This window comes from Ascaphus truei, chromosome 9 (genome assembly GCF_040206685.1).
Source record: "Ascaphus truei isolate aAscTru1 chromosome 9, aAscTru1.hap1, whole genome shotgun sequence".
Classification (NCBI taxonomy): Eukaryota; Metazoa; Chordata; class Amphibia; order Anura; family Ascaphidae; genus Ascaphus; species Ascaphus truei.
The window spans coordinates 47,113,611-47,134,791 of NC_134491.1; the positions used below are offsets into that span (position 1 = coordinate 47,113,611).

Genomic DNA, 21,181 nt, shown 5'->3' on the forward strand with positions numbered 1-21,181 from the left:
TCACCGAGGCTGGACTTTGATAACTTAATAACAGGATAAACAGCCTGCGTACTGTAATTAATAATGGCACGCATCCCTGTCCCACACCGTGCTCGACGCCCCGTCAGTTTGAAAGAAGCCTCTTCTGTCCATATTTGCTCAGTACATTGTCTGTGAGACTTCAACCGCACAACTGAACAAGAGAATTGCGAGGCCTGGAAAACGCTCGTACAAGCTACATCTCTGGCGAAGGCTTTTATATGGTCCATTTAAAGGAATAACAACTGTCGGGAAAGCTGCAGAGATGAGTTCCTCGTTGCTGTGGATTGCTGCCAGCTGCTTATTTCTCCCATATGGAGTTGGTAGGTTTAGTCGTGTTGGGAATAATATAGTGAGCCTTTTCTGTGCGTGGGACAGTTTGCTGAACTTCAATGCATGTTCTGCAGTAAAAGGTGGGTAGGGGGTTGAAACCCTGGGGTGGGAAACTGCAGTCCTCAAGGGCCACCACCAGATCAGGTTTTTAGGATATCCCTGCTTCAGCACAGCTGGCTCAATCCGTCTGCTTCAACACAGATGGCTCCATCTTCAACTGAGCCACTGATTGAGCGACCTGTGCTGAAGCAGGGATATCCTGAGAACCTGACCTGTTGGTGGCCCTTGAGGACTGGAGTTGCCCGCCCCTGTTATAACCCATTCAAGGGAATGTGCCGTAAGATGCCTTTGACTTGACATCGCTTGATAAATGTGTGTGTGTGTGTGTGTGTGTCACAGGCACAGGGAATCCGTCATATTGGAGAGAAGTATAAATAAACGTTACCTCACCACATACTATACTTTCAAAACGTTACCTGTTTTTGCTTTTGGTCCTATTTGGGGTTTTCCTTTGTCCATCCTAATAAGCATGTTCGCCTGTAACATCTCGGAAGGGAGGCTGTTCCCTGTATCCACTACCCTTTTAGTAATGGAGTGTGTTTGTCCTTTTCCGCTTCAGGGCGTGATCTTGCTTTCCCGGAGTTGGTTTTCGCTGGTAACATTTTATTTTGTCCCCACAGGTTTGGATTGGTGGGGGAATTATTTGGAGGGGGTAAAAAGACAAATATCTGTGCATGGATTGCAGGTATCCCATAAATCCGCTCTTCTTCCGCACGGTTACATTGTATTATATTATGCCTTATTATTCATTTATAATATATACAGTATTTTACCACTTGATATTAAGAGGAAATGCCAGGAGTGACCAATATACCTTAATAGCTCTAAACACTTTAATGCAGGGGGTTCTCGACTCCAATACTCGAGACCCACCCCACTTAACCCCCACACCCCAACATGTCAGGTTTTCAAGAAAACCCAGCTTCAGCACAGGTGGCTCAATCAGTGGCTCAGTCTTTGACTGACTTTGAGTGAGTCAGTCTTTGACTGAGCCACTGATTGAGCCACCTGTGCTGAAGCAGGGATCTCCTGCAACCCTGACCTGTTGTGGGGGGTGGATCTTGAGGACAGGAATCGAGAACCCCCTGCTTTTAATGTATTACACAAATAGATCCTATTCTGTGTTTCCTGGTAATGAAAATGCTGAGCTGAGGTTAAATCCCAGGTCGTGGTTCTCTCTCTGCTGCTGGCCGAGTCTCTGGCGTGTGATTTAATCCCCTGACCGAATCAGCTGAGGGTGTATATTATTTTGAGGCTGCAAAGATCATTATATTGTTCCAATAAAAGAGCTTGCAAAGAATCTCATTGTATCTGGGACACACACCGCTTTTCTTTGCTTCAGGAGTTTCCTGAAAAAGCAATGACCTGGGACAGTTACCCCGAAGGCCTTATCTGCCCGGACATGTCGCCCTCTGCTCAAGTCCCCATCACCGGTACGTCTTAGGACGGTTCAAATGACGCAGAACATCACCAACCCAATGCACCTGTAAATCTGTTACTTCCCAAAACTGTTTCAATGTTACTGTGTAGACATATGTATGTATATCTTTATTTGTATAGCGCCATCCATCCATATGCACAGCGCTTTGCAGCAGTAATACACGACATGATGATAGGAGACATTATAGGAATAAGCGCTTCGAGCACAGAAGTAAACAGCAGTAGTCCCTGCCCCGAAGAGCTTACAATCTAAGTGACCAGGAGAAGTTTAAAGGACCTGTAACCAAACCCAAAAAACACTTAGAAATTCTTATTTTCTGATTGAAAATCAGACAGCGGAATATTTAATTAATCGTTAGACCGATAATAATCGTTAGCCGAAACCGCATCTAAACGACAAACAACCAAACGATAGCAATGTCTCCGATTTGAACCTTTTATGTCGCGGTAAATCTCCCTGTTTCTGGGCAGCTGACCGAGTGAAACCCGCCGATGTGAAGATTGTGGCTTCTCTGGGAGACTCGCTGACGGTGAGTGAGGTCCTGAGCTAAGCGTGTACCCCCACGGCCAGACGTTGTGCTGGTAATGTGCTTTCTGGAAACGTAGGGGTTAACGGAAGCCATTTGTTTTTTTGTTTTTAGACCGCCATTGGGGCCAATGCTACAAATGTGCTGGAGATCCCCAATGAATACCGGCAGTTCTCCTGGAGGTGAGTGAGTGACGGGCCAGGCATTCACCCGGTACCCAGAATGCATTGGTGCTTTGAGAGCGCCTTGTACAGCCCTTGGGATATTGAGGGTCATTTAGCTACAATACCAGGGCAAAAAAACAGCCAAAGATTTATGGAACAGAAACTATTGGAGGTTTATTTGTCATTCGGATTAGTTTTGGTTATTGTTAGATGAACCTGCGGTGAAATATGGCGTACCTTTTTCCTGTTTGTCGTCAGCATATTTATAAAGTGCTTTGCATCCTATCATAGCAAAGTATCGTCTTCCCCACAGGTCTTCTACGTTCTACTTTGTTAAATAGCGTTTAATGTTTTTATTATTGAAAGCAGAAACTTCTCCCAATAACGATGATAAATACAGTAAACTTAAACTCTTTCATATATTCCTACATTATTTATTAATAATAATTGTTTGTTCTTGTATAGCGCTGCTAGTTTTACGTAGCACTTAACTGAGACATTTTGCAGGCACAGGTCCCTGCCCCGTGGAGCTTACAATCTATCCCCCTGTGCCTCAGGCACCAAAAACATAAAGTGACTTGCCCAAGGTCACAAGGAGCCGACACCGGGAATTGAACCAGGTTCAACCTCAGTGACAGTCAGGCTTTTTACTCAATGGGCCACTCCTTCAGTATTATGTATGTTCACAACATTACTAATAGACTTCCAGGAATCACAGCATCCCCACTTCACTGTAATGTCGCAGAACACCATTAAAATCCAGGTGTATAGAAATTGTTACATTCTTTTTTTTTTTTTTTTTTAACCCAAACTTTGCAATGTCTCTTTAAATATCCTTAACATATACGCCACCGTATATCATGAATCTTCTCTCACAACTCCAATGAAATCTGTTAAATCTGGTGTTTTTGTAGTCGTGATTACTCCTGTATTGGTATGGCTGCCAGTGTCCCCCAGTAGCGTAGCCAGAAGACAGCCTGCCGGATACCTAACAGTTGTGTTGATTTACCAAGTGTATCCTGTCCTTCAGGGGTTCAGTATTATCTTGTATCAAGCTTGGCGTGTCTGGCATAACAGGCCTCTCCCGATGTGAAGGGGAGACTGAGGTCTGGTATCCTCATCTTCATGCTGGCAAGGTCCGATTTCCTAACCTCGGGTTCCTCTCTCTCTTACCAGCATCGGAGGGTACGGGAACCTCTCAGATGTTATTACACTGCCAAGTGAGTACCTCCATGTCATGCCTTCTCCATGTGTGTAGCTGGGAAGCCAGTTATTAACTGATTTTATTTGATGTCAGAGTCATTATGACTGCAGGTACAATACCCACACACAGAGTAACTCCCCTGAAAAGCTTACAATCTAATAACTGCTCCCTGGGTATACATAGACATTTTGGCACTGGCCCCAAGTAGCTGACACTGATCTTCAGCATGGATTTTCTATTTTGTTGCCAGGTGCCCTAAATGTGCTCTTCTGCGTATTGGCATTTATTGCATGCACTCAGCCATGTAACACCATTTCCTCTTTGTTCTCCACTCCTTGGACGTTCCCTTGCCTATTTCATAGCCCTCCTGTCCGCCATACCTTCTCCTTCCTGTGTCAGGCACGATGGTGGGTCACATCTCTTCCCATCTCTGCATGTTTTAGACATTTTGAAGCTTTTCAACCCCCACGTTGCTGGCTTTGCAAAGAGGACTACAGTGAGCTTCAGACCCGCCCCACTCGAGAGCACAGGGCTGAACTTGGCTGTTACCGGAGCCAATACCTAGTAAGACCAGGAGCTTTCCTATTAAATAATACGTTATTTGTCATAGTTATAAAGTGATATACAATGGAGTGTAGGTAGTATGATTGTTGGACCAGCAGATAGTTTGTTACATATAGTAACACAGGAGGGAGAGGGAGTAGGGGGTATGATACCTTTTATTGGACCAACAAGTTACACGCTTTCCAACCTCTTCATCGGGTCCTATCCTGAGAGGTTTGAAAGCCTTTAACATCTCAACTACTTGTTGGTCCAATAATAAGGTATCATACCCCCTCCTCCCGCTCCCTCCTCTGTTACTGCCTGGAAGAAAGGACCAACTCAGCCCCCCGCCCTTCTTTGCCTTAATAAGTTACGATCTTCCAACTGCCCCGGTATCTTCATCAGGTACAGTATGGCAGACTTACAGAAATATAGAGTAAAGTCCCCAGCACTTGAATGGAGCACACACACACATACATGCTATATACATACCTATATATATTTATATATGACCGTGATGAAGGCCCTTTGAGGCTGAAACGTTGGTCTTTTAATTGCAAAATAAATTCTCCAATATTTGCATAGCTATTTAGTCTTCACTTCTCTTCATTACATGTACAGGTGGCGGCCTGTCTCCCTGGGTGCCCCCGTAACCTCTTTCCAAACCAATTGTTATTGTTTTTCAATGGTGTGCACTACCCCTCTGCTCTCTGCTACTGAAACCTATTGTGAAGTAAATGCCCCGTATCATGTACTTTGTGGGGGGAAGGGTTGGGGTACTGGATGTAATTGGTTCTTTCTGTAACCAATGGTAGGTGTTCTCCAGCCGTCCTGATATTCCTGTGGTTAGTGCATCAAATAATTTATAGGGCCGCTAAAATGTATCACAGACTGCAACACATCCAGTTATGTTTGGGGAAAATGTGATGGTGTCCAGCAGTTCCTCTGTGTATTATTTTGGGGGTTATGGGTAATTCTCTATACTAAGTATAGTCTGTTTGCTATATACATATACACAGTATGTATTTGTGTATATATACACACTGTCTTGTTCCATTAAGGATCTTACTCCAGTGATCCCTTTTTGTCTAGGTCACTTCAGATCCCATGCGCAGGTCCCCAAACCTGCCTTACCCCATAATCACCCAGCATACAGTGCTTCTACTTCCGCAAGGGATTCTGGGTAATGGCATGCAACAGCATTTCTAGTGGGTCACGTTGTTTCCTCGTCCACTTTCATTTCGATGCATTTAAACGTATGCCTGTGTTCCATAACACAACATTCACAGCACAGCCTGGGCTACAGAAATGCATAGCTGGCAACATTATTCAAGGACAGCTGTTTTGGTCTTATCCGTGTGCCGATGGTTACTGCAATGGGACGCTCGCTATGGTTACTGCAATGGGACGCTCGCTATGGTTACTGCAATGGGACGCTCGCTATGGTTACTGCAATGGGACGCTCGCTATGGTTACTGCAATGGGACGCTCGCTATGGTTACTGCAATGGGACGCTCGCTATGGTTACTGCAATGGGACGCTCGCTATGGTTACTCCAATGGGACGCTCGCTATGGTTACTGCAATGGGACGCTCGCTATGGTTACTGCAATGGGACGCTCGCTATGGTTACAAACCTGTACGTTTTTAAAAAAAAAAAATGACAAAAAGTGTCCAGCGATGATAAAGAATCTCCGCAGCGGGGGTCTCAAACTTAGTCTTCAAGGGACACCAACAGGCCAGTTTTTATGGATATCCCTGCTTCAGCACAGGTGGCTCAATCCATGGCTTCTATAAAAGCTGGCCTGTTGGGCCACCTGATTGAGACCCATGCTCTGCAGCAGGGGTGCGCGGGTTACAGAGGCCCCGCACTCTTCCCCAAGGCAGTGAAATGCCGTGGGACCGTGCGAGCCCTCGGCAACTTCACTTACCGTGATTCAGTCGGCCTCAGTAACGCGCCACCATTTGACACTGCAGACCAGGTAAGGGGGGGAGAGCAAGCAGGGGGGCGCACCTGCTCTACAGTATAAACACATTCACCTATATTCATAGCATACAAAGCGCGTCACAATGACAGTATAGAGCGCAGTACACAGCGCATAGGATTGTTTCACAGTCCCGGCCCCGATAAGCTTACAGTCTGTTTTTGGTGCCTGGGGCACAGGGAGATAGTGTGACTTGCCCAAGGTCACAAGGAGCCGACACCGGGAATTGATCCAGGTTCCCCTGCTCCACACTCTGTGTCGTTGCTTACAGAGTCAGTGTCCTTACTCACTGGGCCTCTCCTTCTCCGCCAATTCACAGATCTTACACTGACCGTATACGCAGCGCCGCACGTAGCATTGTATAGGCTCAACAAGGCACTGCCCTGATAAGCTAATGTTGGTGTCTCGGGCTCAGGGAAATAAAGTGATTTATCTGAGGTTACCATTTGCCTGGATCCATCACTTTAAAGGCAAAGCTGTTACCTCCAGTCCACAGTATGGTAGTGCTGTAAGCTAGCATCCAGCAGCTGGGGGGTTAATTGAACACCGAATAACAAACTCAACCATTAATGGGCCTGTCTCAATTTCAGTGTGTTACCACAACAGGCCCGGCGTCTGATCGACACCCTGAGATCTTACCCGGTAATATCTTGTTTGTTACTTTGTTACTCTACGTTTTTCTTTATACCTGGATTATGTGAGTTAATGTATAATTATTGTGTATTTTACAGGGCGCTATATCTGTATTACATCATGTACTGCAGGGGCGGCTAACGCCACTCCTCCAGGGCCACCAACAGGTCAGGTTTGAAAGATGTCCCTGCTTCAGCACAGGTTGCTCAATCAGTCTTTGCTTCAGCATAGTTGGCCACCTGTGCTGAAGCAGGGATATCCGGAAAACCTGATCTGTTGGCGGCTACAGAGGTCCCGCGCTCTCTCCCTCCCCCTTCCAAGGCATTTAAATTAAATGCCGGGGGACCGCGCAAGGTCTCTGATGCTACTCTTACCTGGTCTTCAGCGACGCATCGCCATGGTAACCGCGGGTCACGTGACGTCACGTTGCCATTGCAATCTGATGTCATGTAACCCGGCAACGTCATTTGCCGCCGGAGCTGAGCAGGGGGGGAGGGGGCGTGAGTCGGGAGGTGAGCAGGCAGGGGGGTGCAGGGTCAAACCTTTGCGTACCCCTGATGTAGCGCATTACAAATCCTTGCTGATTAACTCTTTCTATGGCAAAGGCCATCTGGGTGTGGCGTGAAAGTTACCCTGATACCACATGACCTGTGACAGACTCTGATTGGTCACACTGACAGGGCCTTCTCTGTTTGCAGGGTATAAACTTTGAACAGGACTGGAAAGTAGTGACCATCTTTATTGGATCCAACGACTTATGTGACTACTGCAAAAATAAGGTGGGAGCAGAAGTGTTCGGGGGACCTAGTTGTGTTTGGTGATTACAGATTGGTTTCCTGACTGTGAGTAGGGCGGCCAGGCGGCTTTTTCAAAATTACTGCACGCAAGGGTGAAAGTTTCGACACGCTCGAGAGACACACACACTTCTCCGCTCCGTGCTGTTTCCTCCTCTCTTTGGCCCCACCCCAAGGGCTTCGGACACCCTTGCCTGATTGGCTGCATTACCCAGCAGTCGCCAATCAGGATGGAGGAAGCTGCCCAGCCCCCTAGCAACAGCCCCACTCTCTTCTTGCTCGGGGAAATCCTGCGGCCCCCCAAGCCGGTCAGGTCACCGTGTCTAGAGAATTAATAGCGGTATACACATACACGCCCAGAGAGGTAATACCAGTATATACATACACGCCCAGAGAGGTAATACCGGTATACACGCCCAGAGAGGTAATACCGGTATACACATACACGCCCAGAGAGGTAATACCGGTATACACATACACGCCCAGAGCCGGTCAGGTCACCGTGTCTAGAGAATTAATAGCGGTATACACATACACGCCCAGATAGGTAATACCAGTATATACATACACGCCCAGAGAGGTAATACCGGTATACACATACACGCCCAGAGAGGTAATAACGGTATACACATACACGCCCAGAGAGGTAATACCAGTATACACATACACGCCCCGAGAGGTAACACCATTATACACATACACGCCCAGTGAGGTAATACCGGTATACACATACACGCCCAGAGAGGTAACACCATTATACACATACACGCCCAGAGAGGTAACACCATTATACACATACACGCCCAGAGAGGTAATACCGGTATACACATACTGCTGCGGCCGAGTTTATTCGACATTTGCCCGTTCTCGGCTGCAGCAGTAACCTGGTGCGCGCCGGAGGGTGCCGGGCGCGCGCCGAAGCAGCGGAAGAGCGCCCTCCGATCGGGGCGCTCTCCCTCCCGCTGCCGGGTCCGCCGGGTCCCCCGGAACCCCCTGCCGCCGTCCCCCACATCGCAGGACACCAGGGCTCCCTCGGGGAGCCCTGGACGCGCGTGCAGGGGGCGCTGGCACCCGATGACGCGTGACCGCGCATCGGTGATGCGCGGCACGCTGAGGGAGTGCGGCTAGCACGCCGGGGCATCCCCCGGCTTGCAGTGCTAGCCGTGCTCGAATTAAACGTGTCGGTAGTGTACACGCCCAGAGAGGTAATACCGGTATACACATACACGCCCAGAGAGGTAATACCGGTATACACATACACGCCCAGAGAGGTAATACCGGTATATACATACACGCCCAGAGAGGTAATACCGGTATACACATACACTCCCAGAGAGGTAATACCGATATACACATACACGCCCAGAGAGGTAATACCGGTATACACATACACGCCCAGAGAGGTAATACCGGTATACACATACACGCCCAGAGAGGTAATACCGGTATACACATACACGCCCAGAGAGGTAATAACGTTATACACATACACGCCCAGAGAGGTAATACCGGTATACACACACACGCCCAGAGAGGTAATACCGGTATACACATACATGCCCAGAGAGGTAATACCGGTATACACATACACGCCCAGAGAGGTAATACCGGTATACACATACACGCCCAGAGAGGTAATACCGGTATACACATACACGCCCAGAGAGGTAATACCGGTATACACATACACGCCCAGAGAGGTAATACCGGTATACACATACACGCCCAGAGAGGTAATAACGTTATACACACACGCCTAATGTTTTACTGGACAGTGTGTCCAAATACAGGACTGTCCAGTTAAATACTGGGCTACCTGTGAGACGTCCCAGTTGTGCACAAGTAGAAAGCTTTGTGGCCTCATTTCTAATCTCCACACTTTGTTTTACAGAATGATCAAAAAATCTATCTTGTGAAATACCTTAAACTTGACATTTGTGAATAAAACACTGCAAAGTCAATCAGAGAATATAAAGTATGTATGTGTACATATATTATTATTAGTAATCGAAGTGTGATGCACGTATCGCACCCTATCTGGGCAAGATATCATACATTGCACTTTGACTCCTGGCTTAAGGCTGATGTTTACTATGCAACAAGACAACTTAAGTCTCATCACAGGAATGAATTGTAAATGGTTTTCTGGAGCCTGAATGCGTATTATGGGATAGCACCGTTTACTAGATAGGGCACTAATTGTGTGACAGAGAATCACATCCCCAGCTAGGACTGCAATTAAACAAAACTGTTATTCCACAGAGTCTGTTTTCTGCAGACAGCTTTATCTTCAACCTGAGCCTATCCCTGGACATGCTGCAGGAGGAGGTACTGAATGTGTGTGATTGCGGGGGTAGATTTCTCACCTTTATAGTTAGGTTACCTTTTCTGGAAGTTCAGTGTTCTTTCTCTTATCTGCCTGTTCCCCAAGCACGAAACAGTAAAACTCCCCTTATAAAAGAATGACGTTACAGATTTCCATGACCGTTCCATCAGATCAGAATGCAATGTTATGCGGGGGACAGAAGATGTTAGCTGGAGAGAGTAGGATACTCGTTTTTACCATTTTATTTGCAATTTTAATATTACAACCTTGTTCTTTAGTGACGGACAAGATGCTCAGACTGATCGGGTCTGTTCGGGAGTCTTGGTGTGGAAATGAACAGTTGTCAGGATCCGGGGCAGTTAGCAGAGTTCTTATACTGTATCTAAGGCAGTAAAATGCAGAATTTTCCTGGTGATCCCCTGATTATACTGTAAGCCAGGGGGGCTCAACTCCAGTTCTCAAGACCCGCCCAACAGGTCAGGTTTTAAGGCTATCCCAGTTTCTGCACAGGTGGCTCAATCAGTGGCTCAGTCTCCTACTGAGCCACTGATTGTGCCACCTATGCTGAAGCTGGGATAGCTTAAAACCTGACCTGTTGGGGGGGTCTTGAGGACTGGAGTTGAGCCCCTCCTGCTGTAAGCCATGCAATATATGAGTCTTGTTCTGTAAATTTGAGCACACACAATATGCCGCCCTTGCTAATTCTCCCCTTGAAAAGATGATCCTTAATTCGTGGAAGGGGTATGACACAGAATTGTAAGCGTGGCTCTTCATCGCTTGTGGCAATTGACATTCGTTGTGCTCTACGGATCAGAACTCGGACAGTTTGGCTTCGTTTATTCACAGCTGCCGCGAGCAATCATCAACGTGGTCCAGCTCTTCCCACTGGGGGGGTTTCGGGAGGTGAATGATGGGAGCTTCGGATGTTTGCTGCAGAAGTAAGTCACTCCCAATAAAGTCAAAGCAAAGGGTCCCCTTGTATAATATCACCGGGTGATACGCTCACGGCGTGTGCTCTGGATGTATAATGTTAAAATACAATGATCAACATATTCTTAAATATAATCTATGTTTATTGACGGCATCTTCAACATTTTGCACATTAAAATGGATACCACTTGGTTTCTTTACTGGATGGAGTCATTTCAATGCAAGTCCCCTAACCTCCAGCTGCCCACAACACTTTCATGTTTAATGGGTACAGCTTGTCTTCCAGAACACAAACACAGGTGGTGTACCTGCTAAATAGATGCAGTTAGAGGGTAGGCATGGGCACCGTTACTTTGCGGTCCTGTGGGGCTTTGGTATGTTCATAGTCACGTGTTTGTATTTTATTACATTGTTTTCTGTCTTTCTATAAATGCATTTTATTATACTAAATGCACTGGTTTCCAACCATTGTTTGGTTAAGGGACCCTAAGTGAAATTCTGAGGAACCCCCAACCAGCTCTAATAGCGAGTCTGTGATCAGATGCATTGTAAGAAACCCCAACCCTCTCTAATAGCGCGTCTGTGATCAGATGCATTGTAAGAAACCCCAACCCTCTCTAATAGCGCGTCTGAGATCAGGATGTGAGTATTGCTTATTTTCAGGGGAACCTGCCGATGAGACTGAGGGTGAGTGGGCTTGTACCATCTACCACCTGTCTTCAGGAGGATAGTACCCATACTATTGCACATTAAGTACTATTTATTCTTATTAGTACCCTGGTTTAGTGGTTTGGCTTATTTTATTCATTGCACCTGCATTTGAGCGCTTTAGCCATTTTCCGCATTGTAAGGAACTCCAACCCTCTCTAATAGCGTGTCTGAGATCAGATGCATTGTAAGGAACCCCAAACCTCTCTAATAGCGCGTCTGAGATCAGATGCATTGTAAGGAACCCCAACCCTCTCAAATAGTGCGTCTGGGATCAGATACATTGTAAGAAACTCCAACCCTCTCTAATAGCGCATCTGACATCAGATGCATCGTAAATTCTTCTGTATTTGGTACAATTTTAAAATTACCAGAAAATTACAGGAAACTCTTTAGGGATGCCCGGGGAACCCAATGATTCCTAGGAACCCTGTTTGAAGAACACTGTACTTCAGAATAGAGCTCGTTGAGTCTGTTTCCTTTCTCAATGTTTTCCATTGTGATTGCACATTGTTGCATTAAGTTACTTTATCGTCTTCCAGATCTTTCTGCTCCTGTGTGGTGCAACCAAAAGACAATTCCCCTGATTTATTGGAAGTGCTGGATCAGAACAAGCAGTTCCAGGTATAACATTACTAGTGGGTGCAGTTATTTAATTTAACCTCATTTGTATAAACCTTTCTTTGTTTAACCCTAACATGGTGTAACAGGGACTTATCCTTGTTAAGAAACGTGCCTCTAATTGTTTGCACACCAACAATCAGCCTGACTCCACCTGGCTGATTAGAACTATAGAAAAAGCCTGTTCCCAGAAACAGGAGGAGGATTCCTGAGCTCACAATTGGAGCTGACCCAGGAAGGACAGACCAGAGAGTTCTCTAGTCCACAACTGGGCTGACCTGGGGAACAAACAGATGTCTTGAGCTGCAAAGAGACTGCAGGCTGACAGCAAGACAAAGGGGACAAGATTTCTGAACCTGGATCCTGATATTGCTATAGCACACAAGGGTGTGGACCCAGGAGAGCAGAGAGGCCTTCCCCTACAGCTACAGATAATACTTTCTTATGGGACTGTGTGTGTGTGTGTGTGTGTGTGTGTGTGTGTGTGTGTGTGTGTGTGTGTGTGTGTGTGTGTGTGTGTGTGTGTGTGTGTGTGTGTGTGTGTGTGTGTGTGTGTGTGTACACCACCCAGTTACAGAGGGCTGGACTACATGTGTAGATATCATCCAAAGCGGAGTAGGGTTTTCTTTGGCTTATTTTGAATGTTTTGCTTTGTTAAAGGGACAGGCGCAATAAAGCTTAATTTTAGTTTCACTTTAAACAATCTCCATTGCGTACCTCTGCACACGTCTCTTACACATGGGCACTCACTTTTTTGGCATTGGACAGCTAGACGTGAGAACTTCTCTGTGGACTCATTCAATCTAAACACAATAACATACCTTCCAAATGACCTGTGTAACATACCAAGATAGAGAGGTCGCAGGTATGAAAGAGCCGAAGACATCTCAGACTCTCAGACCATATCATTGTATTGTTGTTAAAATCTGTATTTACCTGTATTGGTCCGTAAGCTGACACATATACAGTATATCACTTGTATTTCTTCTCGTGTTGTATACAAACCTAATAGAATATTATAGCACCTCCCTAATGATGCCATGTGGGGTTTCTGTGCCTATCTCCCGGCAGGAGAGGCTGGAGGAGCTATTGGGGACCTCGGGGAGATACGACGGAAAGAAAGACTTTGCAGTGGTCCTTCAGCCCTTCTTAAAGGACACAGAGCCCCCTAAAGATCACGTGAGTAACTTACGGGGGCACCGAATGGGCCACTCTACAAATTAATGACCACACATGGAGAATTAGAATGAGTAACAATGTGTAACAATGGACTTTGACACATTGATGTTAAGTCACAAGCTACAAATGTCTGTACAAACATACAGTAGGGACTGCATGAAATTTTTTCCTGGTACAAAAAGGATCCGGGATATTACAATTAGACCGTGGACCCTTCTAGATGGAGACTATTTGTACTCTTTGCCTGCAGAACGGACACATCGACTATTCGTTTTTCACTCCCGATTGTTTCCATCTCACTGTGAAAGGTCACCAGCAGATGGCAAAGACACTCTGGAATAATATGGTACCGTGTGGCTGTATTTGGTGAGGGGAGGTGGGATGTGTCCTGTATCTTGTCCCTCGTCTCTCTCAATGACCCTTGTTAAACACGCTGCGATGTCACTTCACTAGAGGACATTGCAATCCCATTCATTGGGGGGCTGTTCTCTTCCCCAAAGTCAATGCTTGGAAGGCAGCGGGCACTCAGGAAGTGGAAGAAAAGGGTTCCTTATTGAATATAGATTTTCCTCCTACGCATTTCGGTTCTGACTGGGAAACGCATGGGAGGAATATGTATATTCAATAAAGAATATACACATACATATACACACAATAAAGTTCTACTGGTGGTCTCCATGTGAGTGGAATGGAAACACTGCAATGAATAATCACCAAGGTAGATGATCCTGATGTAGATTCTGGAAATAATGAAAATAGGTCAATATAGTGAAGTACTGTTTGATAGAATATATCACACAACGGTGTAAAGCTACTCACAATGTAGCAGAGGTTACAGGCATATCGGCTAACAATCCCAGCTGCACTTTAGAACCGCGAGTCCAGGCACCTCTGCCTCTTCGTGGGAACGATGCGGATCAGCTGGCTTGGTCCGTAGATCACATTTTCACTCTGGTAGTGACGTCAGCGCGATGCTTGAGATTTAGGTCTGAGGCTGTTATTTCATACAGCCAGTGAATCACTTGCCGCTATACTCAGTAAGATCTATTGGCACTAGCAGAGTCAGTGCGATCTTTATGGCAGGGTAGCTATTCATATAATCAAGTAGGCAAATGGACCCCACCTGTTTCATCTCTACGGAGACTTCCTCTGGGGTATCATATATATATATATATATATTCACTGCTGGCAGATGGCACTCACATATATTGTTAAGGCAAGTGCTCGTCCCATAAATAGGAATAGGTAACGTCTCCTTACCAGGTAGAACTAGTTTCCCAGGACCCCACAGCAAGGAAGAGACGGCACACACGGTAATCCAATGATTGAAAAAAAAACTCGTACAGTCACCGACATATCGGTGCTCCAAACAGGACCTTTCTCATACACATACACACATACAGTATGGTTGCTCCTTTAAGTAATACCTCTGTGATGTTGCCACAACCCGTCTCTGACTTTTCATCACATTCTTGCATCATTTATTACAATGTATATCACAGCCTCTCCTGACAATGGCCAGGATGCGTGTAACATTCCCAAATCTCCTCAGTTAGAGATTTCACGTTCCATGTGTCATTTTGATATCCAATATTAAAGAAAAAATGCAAATAAAATAATTGGACATGATAGTTTCATTCTTGCTAGTGATTTTTTTAGTGATTTTCCCCACGTTTTCATTTCCGCTTCCACAATCTTATTCCACCTTCTCCACAACCTGCTGCAGACTCCCCTCTCTCTCCCTCTCTCTTCCCTCTCTCTCCCCTCTCTTCCCTTCTCAGCTGATTTTGCTGTTATTGTAGCTGTTTTGTTTCTTGTTCCAGCTTCAGCCTGAAGGAGAAAAGTTTCATCTAAAAACATTTTCTGAGCCGGTGCATCTTGTTTGCCCGTCTGAGGTAAATCACAGCCACACGCGGTACAACTCTGAGCTTCGCACACTGCAAAATTCACATGACAGCTGTAATATATGAAGACCTATTTGTCACACATTGGCACATAATTACGAAGCTATTCCATAGGACACCTTTCAGTGTGTTCCTGCACCTGAAGGTGCCTTATGGCTTAGCACCATTTAATGAATATGGCCCTTTGAACATTCAATCTGTGCTAGAGTTCTATGTACTCTGTCAATTGTCTGTCTTTGAAACAATGAAGGGGTTAACCCGATATGTACCATGCATACTTCTCTCCATCCCTATTACATTGCAAACTCGAGCCTTTATCTGAACACCTTTGCTGCCACCTTTGCTGCTCAGTATGGTCCTCTGGGTGAAATCATCCATCGCCCACCATCGCCCACCATCTTCCGACCTTTAGGCTCCTGTGTGTTATGGGTCAATTAACACCCTCTATTTCGCATTCATTTTGTCTGGTGCAGATAATTAGACCATTCTGGTATTTTATTCACGTTGGATATTTATTTCTATTTAGCACAGACCCCCTCTGTACGATACTTAATACATATATATATATGTATATATATATATATGTATATATATGTATATATTACACCCTTGTAATTTTTTTTATTTGGCAGGATCACCCATACATCTACACCAGAAACATAGTGAGTGAATCCAGCACATCTGCTCTGAATACAGGGCCTTCCCTGATGCATGCACTGCTTCTCCTCACCCTGCTGTGCTGGGGTTGGTAGCTGTCTGCACCCCGCATCCTTCCATAGATGTACAATGGCCCCTGCTAGCCATTCCCCAGGGAGACCTCTACCTGTCAGCTGCCACTGGAGGAAATCGCAGCGTGGTTGCCCTGCTTCTTTCTGAGGATGTACAAGCCACGTCCAAGTCTCTTTTCAGACTGGATAGCCTCCAATTCCCAAATGAAATGACTTCATAGACTGGAGCCTGCCATTTCAAGAAAGAAACCGAGGTTCATCGCGTCACACCCAAACCAACCGCCAAGAGGAGCAGCGTCCATGTTTGTGAGCGCAGATGCACCCTGAAGATGCCTTTCATATCTATAAACCTCTCTCTAGGTTTTCTATTCCTACGACTCCCGGATTAATAACCGACTCCATTGTAGTCCTGTTAAGTCTCACCCATTTACTGTACAACATTAGTTATGTCAAAGAGTTGTCTGGATGGACTGTCACTCGTGCATGTATAAAGTGGTGGTTCACCTTTATCATGTTGTCTGATGGATGGATGGATATTTATATATTCTTTTCATATAGCACTTACCATGTACACAGCACTTCTTCAGCCACAAGTCCCTACCCCTTGGAGGAGAGGTGGTCAACTTCAGTCCGCCAGACCCCCCCAACAGATCAGGTTTTAAAGAAATCCCAGCTTCAGCACAGGTGGCTCAATCAATGGCTCAGTCGGAGACTGAGCCACTGGTTGAGACACCTGCGCTGAAGCAGGGACTGATGAAGCCACCTGTGCTGAAGCAGGGATATCCTGAAAACCTGCCCTGTTGGGGGGTCTTGAGGACTGAAGTAGAGCACCCCTTGCCATACAGCTTACAATCTATTTTTGGTACCTGAGAGAGATAAGGTGACTTGGCCAAAGGTCACAAAAGAGCTGATACTGGGATTGGAACCAAGGCCAGGCGCTTCCATGGCACGGACTATACTGGTATCTGGGTTTATAAAGCAATAAAACATGTGAATGAAAACGATAACCTTGTTAATAACAAGCAAATCCACCCCGTGGAGCCCAGCGCCCTCCTGATTATATTATATGCCTCCTTCTGCCTCACTGCTGGGGAAAATAAAGGATTGTCTCTAAATTCTCTGATTAATAACATTGTCCAATATAAGGGACCATCTATAAATGATACTATCTCAGCCAATGTACACTCCCAAAACAACAACCAGCGTATATAAACCCAAACTATTATGTTTCAGTAAACTAATAAAGCTCTCTCCAATCATCTCCGCGTTCAAATATAATTTTTTATTAGGTTCTTTATAGGGCTGGCCTTAGGCTTTGCGGGGCCCAAGGGGGCACACTGGCAGCATCTCAACATCATGACATCACGTTGCCATGGCAATGCGTTGTCGCATGACGTTGGTCACCATGGCAATGAGATGCTACAGGAATCGCCCCGCTCCGGAAAAGGCAAGATTTCTCTCACAAAGAGGTGCCGGGATCCAGCTAACACCCGACCGGAGGGGGGAGGGGGCCCCTGGGTGGTGGGGTCCCCGTGCTCCCTCCTGTCGAGTGGAAGTTGGATTCCGGCGCCGACAGGAAGAGAGAGAGTGTGGGGCCCCCGAAGGCGCGGGGCCCAAGGTAGCCGCCTTGCCTACCGTCGGCCTTGGGGACTCTTGACTGAGCTTTCCACAAACAGATGAAGGGTTATTTGGACCAGATGTTGTGTGACCAAATTACAGTACCTGGCAAACTGCCTATTCTCGGGGCTGGGAAATTGTATCCCATTATCTCTGGCACTTCATCTGGAGCCAGGAAGGGATTCATTTTCCCCTTCTGAGACATAATTGGATCTCACTGGGTTTTCTGTTTGCCTTCCATTAGATTAGGGGTGGCCAACAACAGGTCATATATTAAGGATATCCCTGCTTCATCACAGGTAAAGCAGTCTTTGACTGAGCCACCTATGCTGACGCAGGGACCTGTTTGTTGTATGTGAGGCTTGTGTGGGACACACACTCACACACTCTTCTGAGCTAGTTTATCTTCTCTACCCCAATCTGCTAAGAAAGCTGCAGATAACGGTCAGGAGTGAACACATCATGTGAAACTGAAACATGCAGGTGTGTAAGGCTAGGTCCCTGCTGCAGCCGGCAGCACGTGCGGCCGCATACGCGCCTCTCATCAGCCCCTTACCTCCTCCCTAGCAGTCCCCGGTAACTCCTGGCTCACTGCATACTGTGACGCGTCAGAAAGCAGGGGATCCAGCTTTAACCTCCATCAAACATAAAGGATTGAAACAGCAACTAAAAAAGGGAGAAAAAAAGATGGCAGGAGATGTAGAGACTGATCAACCACATGACCCTTGCACCCTCAACGTCCACCATCCCATTCCTCCCCTATCCAAAATAAATGCACACACCTTAATTGGGTAGAAATGGCCACAGCCTTTAAGTAATCAAATCAGAATATTCCTTGACCTGGTCAGAAAGTAACCCCACCAGCTGGACCATGAGACCTTCATCTGAGGACGGGTAGGTCAGAGGCTGATGCCCCTTAAGTACCCTAGTCTCCCTCACGCCTGACTCCTTGGTTCAAGGGTCATGTTACCCTTTCCTAATTGGTGCGGGTTGTCTTTATAGTAGATAATAATTTTGTGTGCCAAATTATTTCTCCCTAACTACACCTTTTGCTATATATAACCACCCCAGAGATCTGAGGCAAGCAGAACGGTATTAAAGCAACAATTAATTACATTGAATACATTAATTATTTATAAAATGTTTTACCAGGAATACATTGAGTGTTACCTCTCGTTTTCATGTATGTCCTGGGCACAGAGTTATAACAATACATGGTTACATTAAATGAGCAGAGGTTATACAGTCAAACAGACATTTCATGGACAGTTAAGAGTTGGGAAATTGGGTGCAGGGGATAAAGGGCCGGTGAGTTCAGCTTGAACTAGAGCAGCTTTAACATAACCAAACATCAGCAAATGGCTCACACCCTTGAGCTTCGCCAAAGGCTGTCCGCCTTTGAGGGCGACGGAGATGTAGACTGAATGGGTTCAGATTGAATGCAACTGTGGTTTCAAAGTCCTGGGTCATTAACATTCCAGAGGGTGGTGCTACACATAGCAGTAAGCAAAGACAGATATTAATCCTTAGCACGCTGGTTCTGTGCAGAGAGGAGCAGCTCTTGGAGACTCTGTCTGGCGTCCACCTTTGGAGCGACGCAGATGTAGACTGAAGGGGTTCAGATTGAATGCAGCTGTCGGTCTTCACCAGTTCTTGTCTTCTACACTCCTAACCATGCAAGAGACACTCACACCATTTGTAACTGCACGGAAACAGTTTATTTATTTATTTATAAAATGTGTTACCAGGAAGTAATACAGTGAGAGTTACCTCTCGTTTTCAAGTATGTCCTGGGCACAGAGTTAAGATAACAAATAATACATAGATACATAAGTGTACAGGGCAGGGCATAATGGTCTCAGAACTAATCTGAAAGTGAAAGGATTTGCTGTAAATGTTTCCTGCAGAGTCTCTGTGAGAGGCACAGAGGGGAGAGAGAGGGAGACCTCTCCTATTCTTCTTATGGGTAAGTGCAGACACACTACAAGTTTAGGATATTGGTGGATTTCTCGTGATGCTTAGGAATCTTTGGGGCACAAAGTTTTAGGTTATAGGAACAGGGGGGGAGGCGTCTGACTGACGTTAAAATAAGGAAGAGATGTCTGGGCGTGTTTACTAGCATGATCTGGCATTGTTTATTGCCTCACAATTGGGGTGCTAAGGACAAGCACGACCCTTAATAAAATGTGAGTTCTGTAATAGGGCCGTTATGTGACTTACTACATTTCAAACATAGGGGCCAATTTGCTAAGCTTCGATAAGTGACTCAACGCTTGTTAAATGCACTTTTCAAGCGATTTTGCATGTGTAGCTATTCCCAAAGCTCCGATAATAGGGCAAAATCTCCTGAAAACAGGTTTTTAATGAGTGTTAGCACTCTCGCTATTGCAAGCCGTGTGGTAGCTGTAAAAATGCCCAAACGCGCATTTTTTCCCCCGTAGCTGCTACTCGCAAAGCTCCGGGTTAAACACTCATTTTTTTTCTTACTACCGAAAGGGTGGCGAGATCGGAATCGCGATGTGCATCTAAAAGGAAGTTTATTTGATTTTAACGGCAAAGGATTAAATCCGGGGTCTCCGGCGCTGACCCGCATTCATTTCAGCTTCTGAGACCCCCATATTCAATCCTAGGTAATAAAAATAATATAAATATATATATATATAATGTATTATTTGTCTTAACTCTGTGCCCAGGACATAATTGAAATCGAGAGGTAACTCTCAATGTATTACTTCCTGGTAAAATATTTTATAAATAAATAACCGCTAAGGTAATGAAGGGGTTAACAGTAACTGGTTTGTTGGGGGTAGAAGGGTGGGTGAAGCATGCAGTTGCCTCATTGTGGGTGGTAAGGCCTCTAGGGATGGTTGCGGGAGGGGTTAACCCTTACATTACCATAGCAGTTACGACTAAGGTAACGAAGGGTTAACCTCTCCCGCTACCCACCCGGGAGGCCTAAAAACCCACCACGGGCCAAATACCACCTTTATAGTTGCCCTGTTGTGAGTGTTTAGGCCTCCCGGGAGGGATTAACCCCTCCCTTACCTTGCGGTTACAACCAATAAGGTAATAAGTAGGTTAACCCAACCCCCTCCACCCACCCCCACTACCACGACCAACTCCAAACAGGAATGGGTAGAAGTGCTAATAGCTAAAGATAGCTAATAGCACTTTTGCCCATTCAAATAATCATTACAGTGTAATAAATAAAAATACATTACTATAAAAACACATTACTATAAAGAAAAATACACTAGCCATTTAAAGCTGCAGTTCAGGCAATATCCTGCATGTGTGTTTTTTTAAATAAATCAGTTCTGTAGTAAGAAAAAATACTTTTAGCATTTTCTGTTTTAAAAAAAACAACTTTGAAAGACCAATTTTCTTGTATTCTATTTTAACAGCCATTTGCTAAGGCACTGCCCCTTCATGTCCTGTCACAAGCTCTGGCACACCCCTTTGTCAGCC

General features: G+C 45.7%; 2 protein-coding genes across 2 annotated transcripts in view; both read left to right on the forward strand.

Annotated features, from left to right (window-relative positions):
* Nucleotides 1-17,357, forward strand: LOC142502916 (phospholipase B1, membrane-associated-like). The gene is made up of 16 exons (XM_075614612.1): nucleotides 1-341; nucleotides 1,032-1,096; nucleotides 1,754-1,844; nucleotides 2,323-2,381; nucleotides 2,493-2,560; nucleotides 3,719-3,762; nucleotides 4,190-4,310; nucleotides 6,864-6,915; nucleotides 7,605-7,685; nucleotides 9,963-10,028; nucleotides 10,873-10,964; nucleotides 12,207-12,288; nucleotides 13,357-13,464; nucleotides 13,715-13,810; nucleotides 15,288-15,359; nucleotides 16,001-17,357. Exons 1-16 carry the CDS (start codon nucleotides 284-286, stop codon nucleotides 16,118-16,120), a joined length of 1,275 nt encoding a protein of 424 aa, XP_075470727.1. The 5' UTR covers nucleotides 1-283; the 3' UTR covers nucleotides 16,121-17,357.
* A 2,227-nt stretch (nucleotides 17,358-19,584) lies between these two features.
* LOC142502917 (interferon-induced very large GTPase 1-like) overlaps nucleotides 19,585-21,181 on the forward strand; it is a 48,858-nt gene continuing 47,261 nt past the window's right edge. The window contains exon 1 of the mRNA XM_075614613.1: nucleotides 19,585-19,679. The gene's annotated coding sequence lies outside the window, so the exon portion shown is untranslated. The remainder of the gene's footprint in view (nucleotides 19,680-21,181) is intronic.